The sequence below is a fragment of the Hippocampus zosterae genome, chromosome 18, assembly GCF_025434085.1.
Source record: "Hippocampus zosterae strain Florida chromosome 18, ASM2543408v3, whole genome shotgun sequence".
NCBI classification, from domain to species: Eukaryota; Metazoa; Chordata; class Actinopteri; order Syngnathiformes; family Syngnathidae; genus Hippocampus; species Hippocampus zosterae.
This window is the reverse complement of record NC_067468.1, coordinates 7,916,926-7,939,040: the sequence shown is the minus strand read 5'-3', so window position 1 is coordinate 7,939,040 and position 22,115 is coordinate 7,916,926. Positions and strand designations below refer to the sequence as shown.

Here is a 22,115-nt window from a genome sequence, read left to right as displayed (position 1 = left end):
TCACAGCTGTGAGCTATGGCTATAATTAGCATGATGACGGACCCCTGCTGCTGACTTATGACTGTGGTTACCCTTCCCTCATTAGCGACTACTTTTGACTTTCAGTCGGGTCTGACTTCTTTTTAAATTGTCCTTGCCTGAGCGACTTGAACTGTCATTAATGAGGTAAACAACGATATCGCCGCGGACCGACAGCCCGTGTATCCCCCCCACCCCTTCTCTTGACCGAATGTTCTGGGAGCACCGCCCATTTGCTTCATTAAGAAAATGAACGCGTGACTAAAGAGGCAAGTGCGAGTAGTCGGATTTGAGCTCGGTATCGTGGTCCTGGTGTGGGTGTGTGGGGTGGGGGGCTTGTTGGTGTCACCACATTTGATTGAAATGAATGTTCCTAACATTAAGCTCTTGCAGAGGGTAATAATTGAAATGAATTTGGGACGTTATAAATCTGAGGCATGCAAGGGAGGCTTTAGCGGACGCAAAGGGAGAATCAAATTGATTTTCTTTCTGTCTGTCTGTCTTCACACTCTCATTCAGCTCCCCCACATAACAGTCTTGGATGCAAAGAAACCAACCTGGAGGAAAAAAAAAACAAGGTTTGGCCAGGAAAGTAGGCTAATGCAGAACTAAAGTAAAATTGGCACGTCCTGCTCCGTTTTTACTCTGGAATGGCATTGAGCTCAATTTTCTTGCTTGATGATGGGGAAAATGAATGGTACCATGTTGGCCCGAATTTAAGATGGTGTTTTTTTCGCATTCAAATAAGACTGAAAAAGTGGACGTCGTCTTATATTCGGGGTCTAGACATTATACCCATTCACGACGCTAGATGGCGGCAGATATCATGAAGCGAATGCTGAACTAGACTCCCCAGGCCAAAGTGAACCCCTGTCACAAAGAATAAAAATAGCGGTACCACGAAGAAGAAAAATAAAAAATAGCGGTAAAAAAGAAAAGCGAAGAAAATAAGATGAGATAACAGAAAATGGAGAACGTAGCAACAATCTGGAGAAAAGTGGGTCGAAGATCGGCCAGGTTAATCGGCAGCAGAGGAGAAGTTATGATGTCATTATGATGTCACAAATTTAAATGTTCAGATATTAAGATTTGAATGCGGCAAAATGACATGCTTTTTCTCTCAAATATATTGTTATATTCATTTGTTTTAGATTTGTATTATTTTCTGTATAAAAATTAATTTGGTGTTCAAAAAGTCTTTTTTCAAACTTGAGTCTTGAAAAAGAGGGGGTCGTCTTATAATCAGGGCCGTTTTATATTCGGGCCAATACGGTACAGTATTTATTTATTTATTTGTTTTTTGTAAAGGTTTTTAAAATGGGAGGATCTCTCTCTTTGTCCTCTGAACTCCAGTTTTCATGCCAGTGTCGTAATGGGCAAGGCGGTGGTCTGTCGCGCAGCTTTTTGCAGAGCGGACGTCATGCGCGTGACGATTCGATGACAAGCGCCTCTGCTTGTTGCAGCCAAGTCACTCACACATCAAAAGCTAATGCTACAGTGGCTCACCTGCAAGGAACTGGCCTTGTGGGAGGAGATCAGGACACGCACTCACTCACACACTCACACACTCACACACTCACACACTCACACACACACAAGGCTCACTATGGATAAGACAAATGGAAGAACTGTGTAATTTGGGTCCAAACGCAGCTGGAGCAGCTGCGGTAAAAATAAAAATGTTGCTTATTGCAGTGATGACCAACAAAGTTAAATGCAGAACATTTCACACAATGTTTTTTGTTTGTTTGTTTTTCCCAGCAAACTGGCGATCCAATTACCCACCCAAATTGACATCCGTCCATTTTCTTGAAACATTTATCCTTTTTCGGAACTGCGTGGTACTGGAGCCAAGCCCATCTGAGGCAAAAGGCGGGCACGCCCTGCATGCAGTTTTCAGTTATAACACAGTGAAATTATAGAGACAGACATCATCATCAATCATTCACTCTTAGAGCCTCGCCGTCCCAAAGCGGGAAAAGAACGCATGCTGCCTGCACTGACGCCGATTGAACCACTACACCATCACTGACACCAAACAACTTGAACCCACCGGTGGATCCATTCTTACGGCCATAATACAACCTGTGATAATTGTACGGGTTGCAACGTAATTTAAAAGGCACGAGGGCTTTTAAAAATAATCCTCCTAAAATGAAAACATTTTGTTGAACATATACCATTTGATTTGTTTAAGGAAAGTGTTTTTGGTTTCTCACCTCCAAGATAAATGTCTTTTTTTCCATTTGTTGGGAGGACTCGGACTTCGTTTTCTGCGGCCCACCGTCACTTCGGTTTCAGCGACATCGGGCAGAGAACATCTGGGTGTTTTCATGAGCCCCAATGTAGCTTGATCTGGAAAGAAAAAAAAATGAAAATGATAGTGTGATAGATTTGAAGAGAATTGAGATTCTTTTTTGGGGAGTGGCGGGGGGGTTCTGAAGGCTAAAACTCAGCCACTTGCCAAAAACTCCAGTTTCCTTGAGTCCTCCAAACTTCTGCATGGCTTTGATGGCCTTAGTCAGGGCCTCCTTGGTCTGAAGTTGGCCGGTTACTGGGTCAGGCGGTGGGAGGTAACCAAACTTGCTCAGCCAGTCCTGAAGGCGAAACGATAAGATTCACTCAGAAATTGGACCCGGCAATCTCCAGATATAGTGGAACACCGGACCTGACCTGAGCACCTTATGGCATCTTTATTTAAAAAAAAATTAAAAAAGCATCCACCCAACTATTTATGATCCTTTTTATGTACCCTAAAGTTGCTCAACAGGTTCCAATCATAAGGTCGGCCACAGTTTGCAATGAATTGCTTGTAAACTTTGCCCTATCGGCGATAAGTACACATTAATGGCACCTACAGAACCGTAGAAAAGAAAATGTCACTGGCTACTGGCCAGTGAGCTCATAAACTTGTGTCACGTTGCAATGAACACTTCCTGGATCTTAAATAATGATGATGAACTAAAAAGAATGTAAAAATCGCTTGTTCATAATATGAGAATATATACAGTACAGTCATATGTGGGATTAAAACAGAGCAATAATAATTACTATTCCTCGCAAAATATTGTCAACAGGACCAAATCCCTCCATATAAAACAGAAAATGACCTGACAAGCGCACTCACAGATGTCCCCTTTTGGAGACTTTTTTTTTTTTGCCTTAAATACGCTTTTAAGCACTTCACTTTGTTGCGGCTTTTGGCTTGCCCCGGCAGGGGTCGACACACTGAGTTACACAATAACATCTATAAATGGCTCGCCTCGGGAGAGGAATTATTATTATATATATTTTTTTGGGTTCAAAAAGATGACGTTCTACCAGAGGACGTCTGAAAGTATTCTCCTAAATCAAAGCAGAATTAAAAAGAGATGGCTCGCAAACGGGAGCGTCACAGTTGAGTTCAGGTGTAATCAGTGACAAAAAAAAACTCTTCTCGGTAATACAACTTGGCACGTTGGTAATTGATCAATTTGCCTGCAAATAAAAGAGAAAGTCACATACTGAAATGGCACTTTTTCACCAAGTGAATCCAAAAGTACCTTGACTTACGAGTTTAGTTCCCTTTGTGACCACACTAGTAACACAAAACAGTGTTACCGGCAATACATTTCCCCTTTGAAATCAAAGTGTCATCAATCCATTCCAACCCAGTGAAAATAGTTACAAAAATGTATTCTAAAAAAATTACTACTTTCAGGAATTGTGCCTTTTATAAAAATAAATGGAAATATTAATTTAACAGAATGTAAAGAATCAAGCAGCTTCTGTGTCATGATTTTATACGGCAAGTGAGCCTGCGTCTTCGTGTGTGCAGGTCTTGGTCACCGGGGGCGGGGTGGCGGGGGTGTAGGTTACATCCATCCATTTTCGAATAGAATTTTCCCTCACAAGGGTCACAGGAATGCTGGAGCCTATCCCAGCTGTCTTTGGGCAGAAGTCGGGGGACACCCTGAACTGCTTACGAGCCAATCGCAGGGCACACATAGACAAACAACCAGTCACACTCACAGTCACACCTAAGGACAATTTAGAGTGTTCAATCGGCCTGCCATGCATGTTTTTGGAATGTGGGAGGAAACCGGAGTACCCGGAGAAAACCCACGCAGGCCCGGGGAGAACATGCAAACTTCACACAGGAAGGCCAGAGCCGGAATCGAACCCTGTACCTCTGAATTGTGAGGCCGACGTGCTATGCAGTCAACAACCGTGCCGCCAAGTACAGGTATGTTACAGACACTCATAATGAATGAAAGTGAATAGGAACCCCGGAGAGCTGCTCAAGTCAGTGCCCCCGTTGAAAAAGGAAAACACAATAAAGGGGGAGGAGAAAACAAAAACAAGGATTGAGCTTTGCTCTTTTAAAAGGGAGGGGGGGGGGCACAATATGAACCCGGAAAAGAATCTCAGCACAGACAGCCACATAATAAAAAGACATTTACAACTGGACTCAAGACTTGCATGTGTGTGTGTTGGGTAAAGACTGTTTCAAGTCTAAGATATGTGATACACAAAAAGAAGGAAAAAATGTACAATTTGTAATATTTAAAAAAAAGAGAGAAAGAAAGCTGCTTGACAGGTGGTCACATCGAAAAGAGCTGCTCGTGGTCTTGTTGCGACTGGCTAATTACGACATATCGCGTTTGTGGAATATGAATTAAACATCAAAATCCACCTCAGTCAGTGGCCATTTAGCCCACTTGATGTCAGTTGAAAATGACATGGTAGGTGACTCATGACAGGACTCAGGTAATGACCAATCACGGCACAGCTATTTTCTGCTTTTGGGCATGTGCCGTTAGCAAGCTGAGCCATGATTGGTCATGACCTGAACTCTGAACAACTGTGATGAAACACCGTAAACAATTCAAATATACCGGTAAATACAAATTCAGATCGAACCTTCTGTGCACCTCCCAGAGGCGGTGGTAACATGGAAATTGAAGTCGAGTTTTCCTATCCGTGGAGCGATATCATCGTTGTGCCTGCACCAAGCAATAATACTTGAATGACATCCAGTGACGACATTCATGCGCGCCTATCTCAGAAGGGTCAGTGAATCGAGATTGCGAAGGAATGAAATTACGGCGGACAGATTTCAGAACATAAAGCAGCCAAACGTGAGCTGTTTGCAATTTGTATACAGGTCACACAAGGGTGCGGATCACACAACACACGCCCTATTAAATATGTTTTTGTTTTTTTTGTGTGACTTGAAGGGTGCAGACACTTTTGAGCCGCTAATCTTCATTGATTTCTCCTCAGACTTTAATTGTATTAAGCCTCACAATTTCGCGGGAAGGTCTAGCGAAGCATCCACAAGATTGATCCTCGCCTCTCATCGGCTACTGATTGGCCAATTTCTTTAATGGAAGGTCACATGTGAAGGTGGGTGGTGTTTCGTTTCGTGTTCTTCTTTCCTAGGGCTGGTTGGCTTCAGGGGAGAGGAATCTTGTCTTTAAAAAAAAAAAAATCTTATGAGATGTCATACTGTGACATTTGCAAATATGCCCATCTTGCAGGGCTCAACAACTTTGAAAAATAGTGAAATTACACCCCCCCCCCCCCCATTCAAAACTGTGATTTAATATGTGGGTGATTCCAGAATTGGAGGACATTTTACGTCGCACCCATCACATTTTTAATAGTCCATATACAAAATACCGAATACATATCTGAGAACCCCCCTAAACCCAAAAATGCCAGCAATGCATGTTTTTGGAATGTGGGAGGAAATCGGAGTACCCGGAGAAAACCCACGCAGGAAGGGGGAGAACATGCAAACTCCACACAGGGAGCCCGCAGCTGGAATTGTGAGGTTGACGCGCTAACCATTGGACCACCGGGCTGCCTTGCTCAAGTACAGTTTTAAAAATACCAAATGAGTGGTAAGTACCTCCTAAAATGCCATTTTTAAAAAAATGGAGTGTCACAGGTGGCAATGTAAAGGAACATGATCTTCTTCTACAAATAGGGCAAAAAATGGAACAAGACGACAAGTTGGTTGTTTGCCATTTTGAAAGAATTTCTTGGAGTCTTACATACATGAAAATTCATTTCCCAAGTGCCAAAAGAACCGAATTGCTGATGATATACAGCTTTCATTTCAAATAAAACATGCATTGCTTTGGCTGTGTGTGTTAGTGTTTGTGTTTTAATCTATATTTCATTGCATGATAATATAGTTCCTCTCTGCACATACAACGTAACATAACAATAGTACCAGTCGTAGTAGGAGTAATAAGACAATAATAAAATCATCTCGGCGACACAAACACACAGGGCACAAATATATTCAGTCTTGCACTCTCCTCCACATCCACACCTCATTTAGGCTTAAGCAGCTTCTCTGCAAGCTTTGACACACTCCCATTCTTCGCCACTGTACTCAGATAGGAGGATGTTTGCACCTCGGTAATCTTGGACACGGGAACCTGTAATCCTTTAATTCCAAAAAACGTTTGGCATCAGCGAAAAGCTTCAAATCCAAAGCAAGAAAAAAAAAAAAGGACGTTCACATACAAAGTGAAATGATGAATCACGGAGCAAAGTGCCTATGCGTGTAAAAAGTACACAGAGGGCTTTTAGCATTGAAATCATGGAGGTGTATATCTTACACTTCATTGAGTGTTGACACTCATGGTATTATGATCTATATATTTGCAGATGCATTCATGTACCGGTATCTTAAAAAAGGGGGGGGGGCAATTTTATGGTACAAACGCATTTAGGTACGTCGTAAGAGCTTTTAGTCCATGAGGCGATGGTGCCTGACATCGCCCATACAAAATCGAAGGAAATCCTCTCCCTGACATTACGTGTTTATTTATATGTAGCTGAAATGTTTATTGATATGTAACATTTCGTTCGCCGAGACATCTGCTTGTTCAGCGCTAGCGCATCCAAAGAACAAACCCATGCTTTGTGCGCAAAAGAGAGAGAGACGTCGATTCATGCGGGCGCGGTGCTGAAATTGAGCATCAATGTCACGTTTGAAACCACGGAGGAAAGTAGGATTTTGATTTTTTTTTTGTCCTGACTTTTACTGAGGGACTGCAATCCGAATTTTGGCTTGCCCTCGAAAACAGCTGAATCGCTGGGAGGAAGGCTGGCCGTGAAAAGGTCTAATGAGTGCCAAAGTTATTCGACCCTGTGAATCTATGGCAGCAGGGAAAAGCAATTCCAAAGAGTTAGTGGAAATCTGCAAGTGATCCCTTCATATATGCTTCGCACAGCGGGGTAGTCACGGGTCGATATGAAGGTGGTACCGGCTACTTCCTTTGACCAGAGTTCTCACCTCTATTCAGGAAGGAAAATGGATTTTAATGAAGGTACATACTCTAGGGCATCCTCGTCAAACTCGAGGCCCGGGGGCCAAATCTGGCCAGCCAAATCATTTTATGTGGCCCGCGAAAACAAATCAAACATGTCACCTTCCGTGATTGATGCTTGCTAAAACCTTGCAAAATTTGAAATTCTCACATGTAATAAATAACATATATTGTAAGCATTTTCTTGTGACCAAAGCCCTCATGACAGTCACTTCAACAATCGTTGAATAAACCATTGTTCTTGACCTCTTCATATGGTTTGACAGTCGTAATGGCTGTCCAAGGGAAACGGAACCGGTGACTCCAATGTGGCTCGCGTCAAAAATGAGTTTGACACCCCTGCTGTAAGGTTTGTTTCTGCTAATTTTTTTTAAATTGTGTATCGGCTCGGAAAATCACCTAAAATTATGTTACTATGTCATCTCTAGCGCTGGGCGACTTTTTGGGGGGGGGATTTTTATTCAAATCACAATGAATAAAGGTGATTTTTAATTGGTATCAAAATGTATTATCTATTCAACTACAGACTCAATTTTAAATACATCTCAAAAGAACAAGCAGAAAATAAATCGGCTACAAAGTAAAATAATATGTTAAAAAATGAACAGAACCCCTTCCGCCACCACCCCACCCCAAACATGAATTCCTTTCGATAATGGTTTTTCTGTTCGCGCTAACTGAATCAGACCACACAGACATTCATACCTTTGTTTGTGACACTGACATCATAGCCTTTAATGAATGGCTGTCTCACTCACGCAAAAAACAAGTTCCGTAGCTATGGTGTCACCACGGCAACTACTCTGTGAAGCGTCCTCTCTTGCATCTGACCTCCCCGGCCCCTAAACCCCTCCCTGTTTAAGCCCGATGCACAGCTGCTGCCTCCCTTCATGTTTGTCCTCACCGACAGGAAATGACCCAGTCAGAGAAATTTCACCTTTTGAACTTGATGACTCTCAGAGGGTCATGGAGCCACATAGTGGATCAATGTGTTGACATTGTTCCAAGTGATCTCAGCCACTTCGAAATGTTACTGGGCTACACCAGAATAGACACAATATTGTTTTGTTTTGTTTTCCAGTGGATGTGACATTTTACAATTGAGACCTGATTGCAGGTTTAAGGAAGCCACATTAACCGAATCACTCGATTACTTGGAGTGAAATTCAAGAAATTAAATTCATCGACAGTCAACAACACTGACTTAGGGTATTGTGTATTAGCAGTAGAGATTGGTAAAATTATTTGCACAATTTTTTAAAAGGAAATTCATCCACGTTTATTGTGTACGTTGTATACCTACACTGAAAAAACAATGGGTTGAATGTACTCAATTTTATTTCATCACGTGGTTGCACAAAATAAAATCATCAAGATCCAGACACCTTTATTCAGTACCGTATATTCCGCACAACTTATAAGGCACAACTTCAATGAACGGTCTATTTTGAAACAGTTTTCATTTATAGGGCGTACCGCTTTATAAGGTGCATGGAATAGAATCTACAATAGTGGCAATACATTATGCATCCACTAGATGGAGCTACGCTAAATGGAATACAATGATACAATACAGTTTTATTTATGTCGAACTTTTACAATCGCTTTGCAGAACATTTAAAATACTGCGACCATGAAATTTGTATATTAATCCATATAGAAGGCACGTCGGATTATAAGGCGCACCGTCGGCTTTTGAGAACATTGAATGCTTTTAGGTGCGCCTTACAGTGCGGAAAATACGGTAGTCATATAATCTACTTTAAAAAAAAACGCATTTGTATCCAGATGATTTTATTTCGTGCGGCCACTTGACAAAATACAACGAGTACATTCGACAAAAACTCTTTTAGGTGTATGGATTGTAAATTTAAAAACATTTAAGCACAGCGAGTTTGACATGGAACTGTTATTAGTGACTAAAGGCGTGTCGGAATGTATCACGTTATACATTTATTGATTTCTAAAAGCATTCACGCATCTACAAACATGCACTCAGGGATACACACGAGCAAATAATGCATACAAATCAAGAACAGGAAGACACGGGTAGAATTGGGACTATCCACACATACCCAGCAGACAGCTCCATTTATCAAATGCTCTCGGAAAGACTTTTTCACAAGCAGTGCTTGAGGCCAAATCTCATCCCATTTTAATCTAGACCGAGACTTTATTGGTCATTAGGATCAATGAGAATTAATTGGACCATATGAAGTGAACTAAAAGAGAAAGAAGATGGACTCTGAAGCAGCCGTGAGTTTCGATTTCTGCTCCGTGCATGTTGTGTGCCGAATGCGATCTCCATCTTTTGCCCGAGCACTCCGTCGCTTCACCCCAGGAAGTATTTGGCTGCGCTGCGGTACCAAAGTGCGTATAATGAGACACCAGTCTGATTTGGAGAAAAGGATATGGAAGGTTTTGGAAAAAAAAAATGTGCTCACTCTGCCGTTCCGTGCAGAGTTTGTGAATGGCATTTCCTCAACATTTTCATATGGAAAAATAATTACTCATCTAGTCCCATCTGCGTAACCATTTCTGTCCTTCATCCACAGCTGGACAAAAGTAATAAAGGGGCATTTATTTCAAGGGCCTCCAATTAAATTTGGAGTTCCAAGAGGACATTGATGCCATCTGCTGCTGGTAGATCCATTCCTTCCTTCCATTTCTTTTTTTTGGGGGTGTGTGTTATTTTTGAAAACCTCGCCTTGAATTTTCATTGCATTTGATGGAAAACCGATAAACGCATTCGTGGCTAACATTTTATAATTGGAATGTGGTTATGTATATGAAGCTCGGCGAGCGCTTGCCCCTCTCGCATTTATAAACTTTTCTGCATTTTCTTTTCACCACATCCCGTTTCTGCCGAGACAACTTGATATGATTGCCTGGCCAACGTATGGTATGTTGAAAAATGTTCCTCCAATCATGACTGCTTTGATGAAATTGCGGCCACTTTCTTTCCGCATAGACTTTTCTGAGCCGTCATCATGTCGAGGATCATCTTCATAAATGTCAAAGCATTCTCGAAATATCGATCGAATCTTTTGGGAACCAACTTTGGCAAGCGTTTCCATTTTCTCTTTAAGCTGAATTTGAACTTTCTCAACGGTTTTGGGAAAGGCTCAACATCGTCGCCATCATCTTGAAGCAAATTGTCGCAAGGGCCTAAGCAAAGTCTGGAACTTGAACCAACACGCGCGGCTTAAGAATGCGACAATCGTGCATCCTTGCGTACGGCCAAACAATGCATTCGACCATTGTGCTCCTCGCCGTGAGGCACATCCTTCTGGTGTCAGCTCAGGAATTATGACAGCTGTTACGTACCCTTAGACATATATACGCCAACGCACGTGCACAAGGGCTTATGTCTATATATGTTTGGATTTATTTTTAGAGCTTACACAGTCTTGCAAGTTACGGCTCGGATAAGCGCTGCCATGAATGCTTTGGTCTCTTGTTTCGAGGCTCGGAGTCGTGCGACCACTGTCGCGGAGGTGATCATGGACATGGCGGCTGTATGTGTTATTATCTTCAGACCACAAAGTTGATTATGCTAACTTAACAGTGCTCCCGCTGGCCGTGCGCTACATTTTGTGCTGCTCCGTTATCCCGCCGAACCCGACGCCACATGAACAAAAATCGGAGGAAAATATATTTGAATCATTCAAGCTCTGACCATCAAACACCTTTGGCATGAACGACAGAGATTGTAAGCCTCTTCGAACCGTAACCCAAAATTGTCCAAAATCACAGACACACATGCCAAAATATTCCGCGAGTATGTGATGTCACACAATACATTTCTCCTTGGTGCCATCAATCCAAGCAACAGTCAAGCCCAGGGACGTACTGGGAACAAAATTTGGTCGATTTGGATGCGGCCGTCAAGCATTGAAAAGTCATCGACGGGGCCATCACGCGCTGTAACGTGATCGGCGACGGCCACAGTTGGAACGTGCCCAAAAATCATCCTCGAAGAGGAGCGTGAAGCCCACGACCGGCCTGTAAATACGCTTGCATTTCGGAACAACTTCAATATTTTCCCAAAATTCACGATGGCCATCTTTGCTCTGGTGAAGTCAAATAGAGTCATACCTCGGTTTTCGACCATAATCCGTTCCAGAAGGCTGTTCGAAAAGCGATTTGTTCAAATCCGAAACTATTTTATTCGCAGATGATTAGGGGCTAATACACTCTGCAGAAATAACATAAAAACAGTCAGCTTTGCGTGAATCAAAACAAACACGCCTGCTTACAATGAACACTACGCTCGCAAGCATTACTTCCTCATGTAAGGAAGCCAAGGAGTCAAATGGCATATTCGGGTTTGGTCAAAAAACGGTTTTCGGTCATGATCCGAGGTGAAAAAATATTTCGAATCGAATTTTCTGATTAAAAACCGACTTGGTTGTGAACAGAGACGTTCGAAAATCAAGGTTTGCCCGTAATTACTGACCTTAGACATAAATATCAGGTCTGTCTGAATCCTTTTTCCCAACTGACGCTTCACAGACTATGGTGGGAAAGAAGAAAGTTTTTTTTTGTATAATTATTCGAGCCATTTCCTCTATTTTCGCAACGGCTCAACTTTTGGTGAAAGGCCATTGGTTTACGGGTGGTGCCATCTGAAAAAAAAAATGGCTATTATTGGCACCTGGTAATACATGTGTCCTGTCCAATCGGTGTTTAACATAAATGAGGACGGCTCCTTCAAAAAGTACGATTTTGATCGGTTTCTTATTGAGCACAAAACTAATTTCAGAATTGTTTGATCAAACATGTACGAGTACTTCCCATAGATTTGAGAAGTGTATATACTTTGTGTGCTTGCCAGCGAAGCACCTCCCCTGACCGACACCCCCGCATGCGCGCACCTGAGACATGCGAGAAAAGACCGTTTCGGATCACGTGGCAGCACTCGGTCAAACAAACGTGAACAAATATCAAAGACACGTGGAAAACAGAAATGTTTTTGCACACAGACAAACCACTTCTATGATAGCTCTGCCAGTTTCTGTGAGTAATTTGAGAGCGGCACTGCCGTTCCTTCGGCTTTTCTTGATCGTGTTATTAAAGTGCGCCTATTTGGCAGCTCGGATGGCAAAAGCTATAGATTATTCTGGGCGTCCGCACCGAAGCCAGCGCAAACACCACAAACCGCCGTATTTATACGATCCGGTCAATCGTTTGAAAAGCAGCAGCAGAGCCTAACTTTGATCTTGTCAAAGAGGAAGCGGGGTGGTGCCACAGTAGTTAAAATAGAACCGTCCACATGGAGCTGATTTGAGGTTTCCCTATAGGGGCCGCTCTGCAGTGGGGTCAACTTGTAATGGAGTCGCCATGGAAAAAACTTTTGCGCGAGCCTCAGTTCCGAAGGAAAAGCCCCACTCGCGATATGAAAATGCGACAGAATTGGGGGAAACAAATCAAACGAAACAAATCAAAGCCAAACCGAGCTTGTGACCAAAAGAAACTTTTATTCAGATGTTTACTTTGAAATAAACTCGACTAGGGAACCCGCAATATTTCATGAGGTAGTATAATCACAGTGCTGGTTAAAACAACCCAGAAAGAATCAGTAGAACTTGTACATGAAATATATCCAGGATGCCGGTGATCCTGCACTGTGTGAAGAAACCACCAATTATTTCTTAGAAATACTGTATCCTGTTAAATGGGAGGAGAGAGAGAATGTTCTGATCTCCTGTTTACCCTGCCAGTGCCGTAGGGCTAAGAATATTGGCGCACTGAGGAGTTGCAACAGACAGATTTGTCTTGATTCAACTCAACTTCCCTCAGCTGATGTTCTTTCAAACGCAAACTGATTGAAAAATTGGAAGCACCGGCACCCGTGCTCGTTTCAATCAGGCATTGCTCTTCACTTGTGCCTGAACGAATGAACCCATACAACTGGCAGAATTCTTCATGATCAATTTGATTTTTTGCTATATTGCTGGCGGCGAGTGGTTAGCGCGCATTGACCTCACAGTGCAGAGGTCGTGGGTTGGATCACAGCTCCGGCCTTCCTGTATGGAGTTTGCATGTTCTCACCAGGCCTGCGTGGGTTTTGTCCAGGTACTCTGGTTTCCTCCCACATTCCAAAAACATGCATGGCAGGCTGATTGAAAAATTTTAAATTGTCCCTAGGTGTAAGTGTGAGTGCGGATGATTGTTTTTCTCTATGTGCCCTGCGATTGGCTGGCAACCGGTTCAGGGTGTCCCCCACCTACTGCCCGAAGAGAGTTGGGATAGGTTCCAGCACGACCCGCGACCCGTGTGACCCAACATTTCCCTTCACCATACACCTTTAGAACCCTTGTGCCATAGAGGATTCTTAAATGGGGATTTGAAGGAATGAGACCTGAAACAAATCTGAACAACCAAACCAAAAGAAGGGATTTATATTCAGTCGGAAATATCAGCCACGCCTCAACGGCAGCCAGTTAAACATCAGATGCTTGTCGAATTGTTCTTTTAAGATATGCTAAATTCTGTCATTCTCATTACAAAAAAAAAAAAGCCCCTGCAGTAGTTTCACACTTAAAGCTGTGACGAGTTGGATAGCAGCGTGTTAACTACTTGGCTTCCTCTGCACTCTTCACTGAAGAATGTGAATTTGATGCATGTTACACACCAAACTGTCACTCATTACTGTCAATCAGTACACAGTAAGAAGCTGTGACTGAGAATTTTTTTCAACAAAAGTGCCCTCATTAACCAGACCATAGCACAAGACCGCACACAGAAAAGGTCACATTCCTTGGGGAAAAAAAACATGTCGGCAGAGGAAAAGTCTCCTACTTCTTCAGAAGGATGCATTTGGACTAGTATGTGATGTATCGATTTGTTTTGTTATAAGGGCATTTTCCAGTACGGTTATTTTTCAAAATAAACGTTTCTCAGTTCCACGAGACCATTAAAAAGTTCAAACCAACACAAGAAATCCTGCAGTGCTTCATCAATGTTCTTAAACACAACGCAGTCGGACAACACGGGTTACACATGCATGCTACCGTTTTGTTTTTTTTTAAGCTAGCGTATGTTTTACCCTGCTAGCAGCCAGTAATACAATGCGCCTTGTGTATGTGCTCACTACCGAAATAGCAGCCGTAACTAACACTACGCCTTTTTCATACGGTGTGTCGCATGTTCGTGAAATTATGGTACATTTAAATCTAGCTAGCTAGGTAGCTTTAGTACAGCAGACTACCCCCTTTAACGCCATATGTTGATTAAATATCACGTTGCACATTTTCTTTCAAGTGACAAACAAAACGCTTCAAAATATCGTATTGCGGACCTGTTGAAAAAGCTCTGTTGGTGTGACAGCATCCTAACATTTGAACAGGGCTACCTTCGAGAAACACAAGAAAGTAAGTAAGTAAGACTTGCAATATGTTGGTATAACATACAATTGGAAGAACTAACCTCAAGGAAGTCGGGCAGCATAATGTGATTCTTTTGAAATTGCACAATCACGAACAGCAAAGCGAATGAGAGGCACTGGCGCAAGTTCTGAAAAGACATATCACACGAGACTCGTAGGAAAACCCAGCATGTTCCTTCACGTCGGTGGACATGCGATCAGATGGAGGGACCAGAAATGCCCTGATCAAGAAGATTGGGATGATTTTCCCAGCAGGCATCTAACAGACCTTCAAGTAAAAGCTGCCGACGACTACGCAGCTACTGTTAATTAAAACACGTGTTCCAAGTGATTTAATGAAGCCATAAAGCTCTTTTTTTGTTGTTGTTTTTTTTTCCGTCTGCAGCTGATAAATACAGTACATCACTGAACTTGCCTTAAAACGAACCATCAAAAAGAATCAACCAGAAACATGAGAAGATGGGAAAAAAAAACTAGTTTAGATCATACAGTGTATGGGCTGTTATGTTGAAATCCCCTTCCTACACAAGGATGATAAACACTTCGGAGCGGTGCGCGGCGATAAGCGCCAAGCGTGCAGCAGTGCCGTGCTTAAAGTTTGTGGTTCAGTTAATTAGTTTCAAAGATAGCGGCGCAGCGGCGCACAAGCTTCGCTAACAGCGAAGCGATGCATCATAATGGCGGGGGGTTCAGAAGAGGTGGAGGACGACACGCTTCTTTGGGCGGGTGGTAGTTTCAAATGGACAACAGTTATGAGCACCACTAGGCCGAGATGAAGGAACACCCCTTAAAAGCTTCGATGAAAATTAAATCCACTTGCTCCCACCAGCTGAGGCTAGCATGATCGGTGGGGAGGAGTCTTTGTTTTTTTTTAATCAATCCATCAAGAAGGTCACCGGTGGGAGGGACGGTGTCTGTAGCCCATCTGGCTCTTAAAATCCTCCTTTTGTTATTTACAAATTGCCTTTGTTGAAACATGCGCCCTCCCCAAGTCTTCCAATTCATCCATCCATCCATTTTCAAATCCGCTAGCCCTGGTTAGCCGAACCCCGAGATTGGCCACCGATCAATCACAGGACACATATAAGCAAATTAAACAAATGACATTGATACCAGCGAACAGTTCTGAGTCGTCAATTAACCCAACACGTGAATTTGGAATATGGGCAAGAACAGAAAGACAGAACATGCAAAATCCACAACTCTGATATCCGATCCCCCCAAACCATAAAACAGTAAGGCATCTGCCTTACTGTTTTACACGAGGCATCACGCAGCTGCGTCTTGATACAATTTGTTTTCTCTTTCCTACAGTAATATTTGGAAAGAGGAGAATCAAACAGTTCAAACGGGGATGAAAAAGCTGAGACCTGGTGCAATGTGGAGTCTGCATGACTCATAAAATGAGAACAGTTCAGGGTAAATTATGTGTCCCCATCATAACTGCTGACATTTGTATTCGAAAGCCTGCTGCATCTAGCTTTGTGTATCTCGATACATAGCTGTGAATGCCTTCAAACAATGAGGGGAGGGGGGTAGGAAGGACAAATCTCTTTGTGTCGGCGTCCACGTAAATATAGGACAAGTATGCTGGAGTTACTCAAAGCAAAATTCCTGTGACCCCCCCCCCCCCCCGCCCCACCCACCCCCGCTTTTAACACGACTAAATTGAACACAATTGCATCGTGATTGGGGCTCGGCCAACTTTGCAACAGACCTATAAAATCTCAGGGCAGGAGTTCCCTGGGAATTGGAAACAATGCAAAAGAGCCAAGACAATGTCCGTAATCAAAATGTGGTTGCAGGCGGAACAAAAGATGGACACCGGAGGGACACTGAGACCCAGCCAGATGCTTAAGAGCGTCTGGGCCAGCGTTCTAGTGGCTCGAGGCGTGATTTCGTTCAACAAAAGCATCTGCTACAAAAGCCATGACTCGGAAAAGTGCGATGTCTGCAGTAGTTCAGTCCGTAACATTTTGTCCCCTTATTAAACTTATGACCTGACACGATTTCGAAATGTCAGTGGACTCGGGTATCCTATATGAATGCTGTTGATTTGCTAAAACCACCAACTGAAGAAGTGAACGGATGATATAACTCCTTTAAAAGATGATCTTCGAATTACAACACAAAGCGTATATAGACATCCCGCATGGGTCTGTGTCTCTTTGGAGTCACATCACATATCAAGGCAGACGTGTTAAGTGAAGCATGCCGCATTGAGAGCGCTCGGCATCGTCTTCATATTTTGTTTGCAGCGACTGTTGACAAAGGCGTGACTGACGCGCGCGGGAAAAAAAGTGGAAGAACTCCAACGCACAGTGTGAGCGCTCGGATCGTAGTCAGTCGCTCCATCCGAGTGGAAGCAGCTCAAACGTTCGATCTGGTTTGCCGCAACGCAATTTTCTAAACGCTATTTATAGGGCGTCAATACGAAGGCGTAACTGGCCGAGATCCTTTTTCTGTCATGTTCTTGCAAGAGAAGTCAAACATTCGATTGGGTTTATAAATGCCAGGTGATGTGGCGACAAATCACATCTTGAAGCATTTGAAGCAAAATGGGAGTGCGTCAAAAGTAGAGTTTGGTCAAAACGGCAAAAATCGCATTTGCATGCAAATTAAAACACTTGAAAACGCTTCGACTTATTCTTCTCCGGCTTCTTCTAAAGCAGACGAAGAAGACGCAAACGTACAGGACAGAAAAGTACAGAACAGTAGTCACGGCGACTTGGTTTTCGAGTTCCACAAGGATTCACGAGGCATGTTAATCCATCAGGATTGTAGTTTTGGCCACAATGTGATGCGAGATTCTGGTTAAAGGAAGCCATTTTAAGCTAAAAAGGAATACTTTCATGTGGTTAGTATGCAGGTGCTTTGTCTTCCTTGTGTCCTGCGGAGGCTGAGCTCCCATTTTTGAACGCAACGAAGAGCTCTCTCATGTTCATGCTCTCGATTTTTGTAAAACACAATTCCGCTTTAAAAAAAATGACCAGCCTGATTTATAAGAATGGAAAAATAGCAAGAAAAATAGCGAGACAAAACAGCGATAGATTAAATTCTGGTCACAAATGAAAACCTGCGATTGAGTGAAGCCGCAAAGTAGCGATGGAACGCTGTATACCATTTACATACACAATTTTATGACTTTAATGTTGAATTTTCTTTTGGGAGTAATGTATACGCCTTTGAATGTTTGAATTTCAGCATTTACAAAATCATGATGGATCCAAACGTTTTGCTTGAGTCCAACAAGCAATGCCCATTGAAAATGTGCAGCTGTTTTTGTAAATCTCGAACAGTGTTCTCAGTATAGTTTTATTCTCATAAAATTACAAGTTCCCTATTATGGCGTTCGTTTTTTTTCCATGAGGTTTCAAACGCTCCTTTGTACAAGTCGAAGCAGCAATGCATTCAAAAAATGATTTTACATCACAACTTTTGGATCCCAATTTACGCACACATAACACGATTTAATCCAGTTTCACTAATATTGAGAACATGCTCATCAACATAATGTCATGGGCTGCCGCTAAGATCCGCGATAAAATGGACATACACACACACGCGCGCGCACAAAGTGTCTTCGTGACACATTTCCCAAGCATGACTGAGAGAAAATGGCATATCCAATAAAGTCGCATTGTCTCGCGCTGTCACAGAACTGGAAATGCGCCTCGTTTCGTGTCAGCGGGCTGCGCGACAGCCAAATAGAAGATCTCATACGTGTGTGCGTGGATTTATTTACTCCGAGCTTCAGATCCAATTTATTGCGCGACCTCACATCACGGCTCTCCATCACTTGCTTTGGAGCGCCCTTTTGATTCCTCCTCTCATCAACATCCGGGTTGCTTAATATTTTTTGTCACCTAACATCCAGCCAAAAAAAAAAAAAAAAAGGAAAAAGCCTCCGGATCTACTTGAACGTCAAAAAGAAGGTACAAACTTCTTACCACCCCGGTGTCCTCCCGCACGGTTTGCGGGGGAGCCGCTCCGCCCAGATGCAGAAGCCACAGAAGGGGCACCAGAAGCAGCATCTCCCCGCGAATATATTCCTCGTCCACTCGGAAAATAACAGGAGCCAGGCTGATCCCCGATGCACACCATCCACGTCGCGGGACAGTACTCCGGCGTCACGCGCGTACAAACCGAAAAAAAAATAAAAAAAAGATTGATAAAGACTTCACCGGCTACCTCACTGTGGAGCGCAAACAAATAAAACACATAAAAACAGGTGGCCGAAGGAAGTTTGCTTTCCGGGTGAGGAGGAGCTAAGTGGCCATCGTGAGCGACTTGCAGCGGGCTCGGTTGCTTTCTGCCTCCCGAGCAGCAAATGGGAGCAGCAAATGGAAGCAGCTGCGCTGCGTGGGCTTTTTGTGCCTCATACACGTTTCGAAGTCACACGAGTGGACTGGGGAGGTTGGATTCGACGAGAGGGGAGCAAGAGGAGAACGAGGGGGTGGGGGGTGAGTGGGCGGGGGGATTCTTGAGTAATGCGAGATGGTTGTGGGTTAAGATCAAAAACGAACAAAAAACACACAACAGCAACTTAGGGTCTATCTCAAATGGTCCTTCTCCACCGGAATTAGTGGAAATGCCATTAATCAGTTCCAGTCGCCATAAAATGTCAATCCTCAAAATTTGTAACATGATTTATAATGACAGAAGAGTACTGTAATTTTCTACTTAAAAGGTATCTTGGAGGCCACAACTTCCCATTTTTCACTCAATAATAATTTTTGATCAGAAAATGGCAAGGATAGTCATGCAACTTCAAATCAGTGTGGCATTAAATTGATTTGAAGTTGGACTTTGTGATGCACTTCACATTTAATCTCTTTGAGGTCAGTGATCAAAACAACTGGAAGGCTCCCGGGCGTATTCCTATTCCCATTTTTAATGAACATCCTTTTGGTTGACATTTATAAAATCAAAAGGTATACTTTGGGGACCCATCACACTTGACAATAAAAATGTTGTCAACCAGGGAAGATGCTTGATCTTCCCAGTGAGCTTAGGGACAGGCTCTTTAAAATGCAGCAGGGTGAGCTGACAGCTCATTACCGGTACTTTGGCTCTCTCCCATTGGTTTTCCTGATTTCATATTCCCTGTGTGAATGGTATTTTATATCTTGTCTTTTAAAAGATAAAAACGTGGATTTTTGAATCTGAATTACTTTGCATGCCTCCTTTTTTTTTTTAAAGACAAACCTCAGTGCATTGTTAACGGCATTAGTGGACACTTAAATATTTCCCAAAAGTAAAAAGTACTTTTAGTATTAAATATTTCCCAAAAGTAAAAAGTAAAATCTCACCTCAATTGTGCAATGTCCACTCCCCACAAAAAGATTTAAGGATAAATATAGGAAATGTATCAAAAATAAATAAAAATAAAAAAACGGCCCGTAGGCCAGTGCCGGTCAAATCACACTTTCCTTTGGTAAAAGCATTGTTGCTAATCCTCTTCATACGTCAAGGTATGACTACACTTTTTCTGTGCGCTATCCTAAAATTAAAGCTTCGGGGGAACAAAGACATTTTTCAGCTTCTTGAAATTAGTCTTCACTCATTTCCAGATCTCTGCTCGTGGATGAAGACGCCATTAATCAAGGATTTTTAATCCAAATTATTACACGTGGGGCACTATCATATACCTTGTCTTCACAAGCCACTTCAACTCAGACAGCCGGTGTCACAAATGGGGGTAGGGGGTGAGGGTGTGTGTGTATGAGTTTCCTTCTGAGAAGATGAAAATGACTGAAAAGGAATATGATTGTGGCAGCGAGCATGAACACTTTTTGACCCAGTTCAAATTGGAGGCATTTAGAGAGGAAATTGAAACGCGGACACAGATCGAAGTCGATGTCAAAATGCGGTGTCCCGGAGACGTTGAAATTGCCAAGTTGAAAATGGAAATAAAGGTGAAAGCTTCAAAAGAAATTGTAATGAAGTGAGACAAGAACTGGATATTAAATGTGGAATTAAGACGGAGGTGTTGAATTCCAAGGTAAACTAAACGATAGACATATTAGAAAAAACAATCACAATGTCCTCGCAACAAGCGTTGCCAAAGAAAATGGAATCACTGAGGCAGCAGGAAAATGAGATGAGATTTGTAAAATATCCAAAATAAGAACTCCCATGCCCTTAACAGGCCGGCCATCCTGAGATTCTGAGTGGACGTTCTCTCCTGAAACTTCCAGAGACACCAGAACAACTCTCCCTACTGCTGAGCAGAGAAAGTTTTTCCGCAAGATCACAACCAGTCCTGTGTCATGGCCGCAAATTACAATCACTTTTCATCAGCTGAACTCTTAAGCCTACTTTTTGTCAATCATGTCCTCTCCACTCCACACTCCGCCAGCTGGGAAACACTACAGAGTCACATGGCAGAGGCAGTTTTTTCGGCGCCTGTGGCGACAATCATTCTGGTCCTCAGCACAAGCACCAAGCAAGACAAATCAAGTGTAGTAAGTCTACATCTTGTAGTCAATAGCTCAGGAAGTTCTCCGCACTCTGAAAGTGATCTAGCCAGAACGGCTTTATCTGGACACATACCTCTCTCTTGCTGAGGAGGACCCTGGGCCCCCCTGTGTCTTCCAAAAAACGAAATCATCCAATTTTGGAGAACCATAGTTTCAGGGATGAATGAACATTCCCTGGATAAATACACTGAATCAGTCAGCTGTCCTCCACTTGAAGCTACCCCAGCAGGAAAGTGTATCAGACAGTCTTCAAAAGCAGCTGTTTTATCATCTGTCCCCTGAATTAAATTGTTTAAATCCATTTGAATTTCAGGTGAATCACCCTTTTTCCACTCGGCATGAGATACCATTTTGGCCCGAATACCTGTATAAGACAGCCCTGATTATAAGACGACGCCCTCTTTTTGAAGACTCAAGTTTGAAAAAAAGACTTCTTGAACACCAAATACATTTTTATACAGAAAATAATTCCAGTATATCTGAAAAAAATGATTATGACATTATATTTGAGAGAAAAAGCATGCTATTTTGCCTCATTCAAATCTTAATATCTGAACATTTAAATATGGAAACTAAAGTGCAATCACATTTGTAAATGAATGATTTCTAGTTTTTGAAGTGTAAATTACATCATAACTTCTCCTCAGCTGCCGCTTAACCTCGCCGATCTTCGACCCACTTTTCTCCAGATTGTCGTTACGTTTCTCCATTTTCTGTGATCTCTTCTATTATTTCCTTCTCTTTTCTTTCTTACGGCTATTTTTTTTATTTCTCTTCTTCATGCTATCACTATTTTTATTTTTATTCTTCGTGACAGGAGTTCACTTTGGCCAGAGGAGTCAAGTTCAGCATGCGCTTCAATGATATCTGGCGCCATCTAGCGTCGCAAACGGG

At 42.6% G+C, this 22,115-nt stretch overlaps 1 protein-coding gene across 1 annotated transcript in view; it reads right to left on the bottom strand.

Annotated features, from left to right (window-relative positions):
• The window catches only part of mmp17a (matrix metallopeptidase 17a), a 39,998-nt gene extending 21,085 nt beyond the window's left edge, over positions 1–18,913 (bottom strand). The window contains exons 1-3 of the mRNA XM_052051277.1: positions 18,690–18,913; positions 2,483–2,615; positions 2,238–2,373 (exon numbers count right to left, since the gene is read on the bottom strand). Coding sequence (XP_051907237.1) covers positions 2,238–2,373; positions 2,483–2,615; positions 18,690–18,773 — 353 coding nt within the window. The 5' untranslated portion in view covers positions 18,774–18,913. The remainder of the gene's footprint in view (positions 1–2,237; positions 2,374–2,482; positions 2,616–18,689) is intronic.
• Between the last annotated feature and the right edge of the window lie 3,202 nt (positions 18,914–22,115).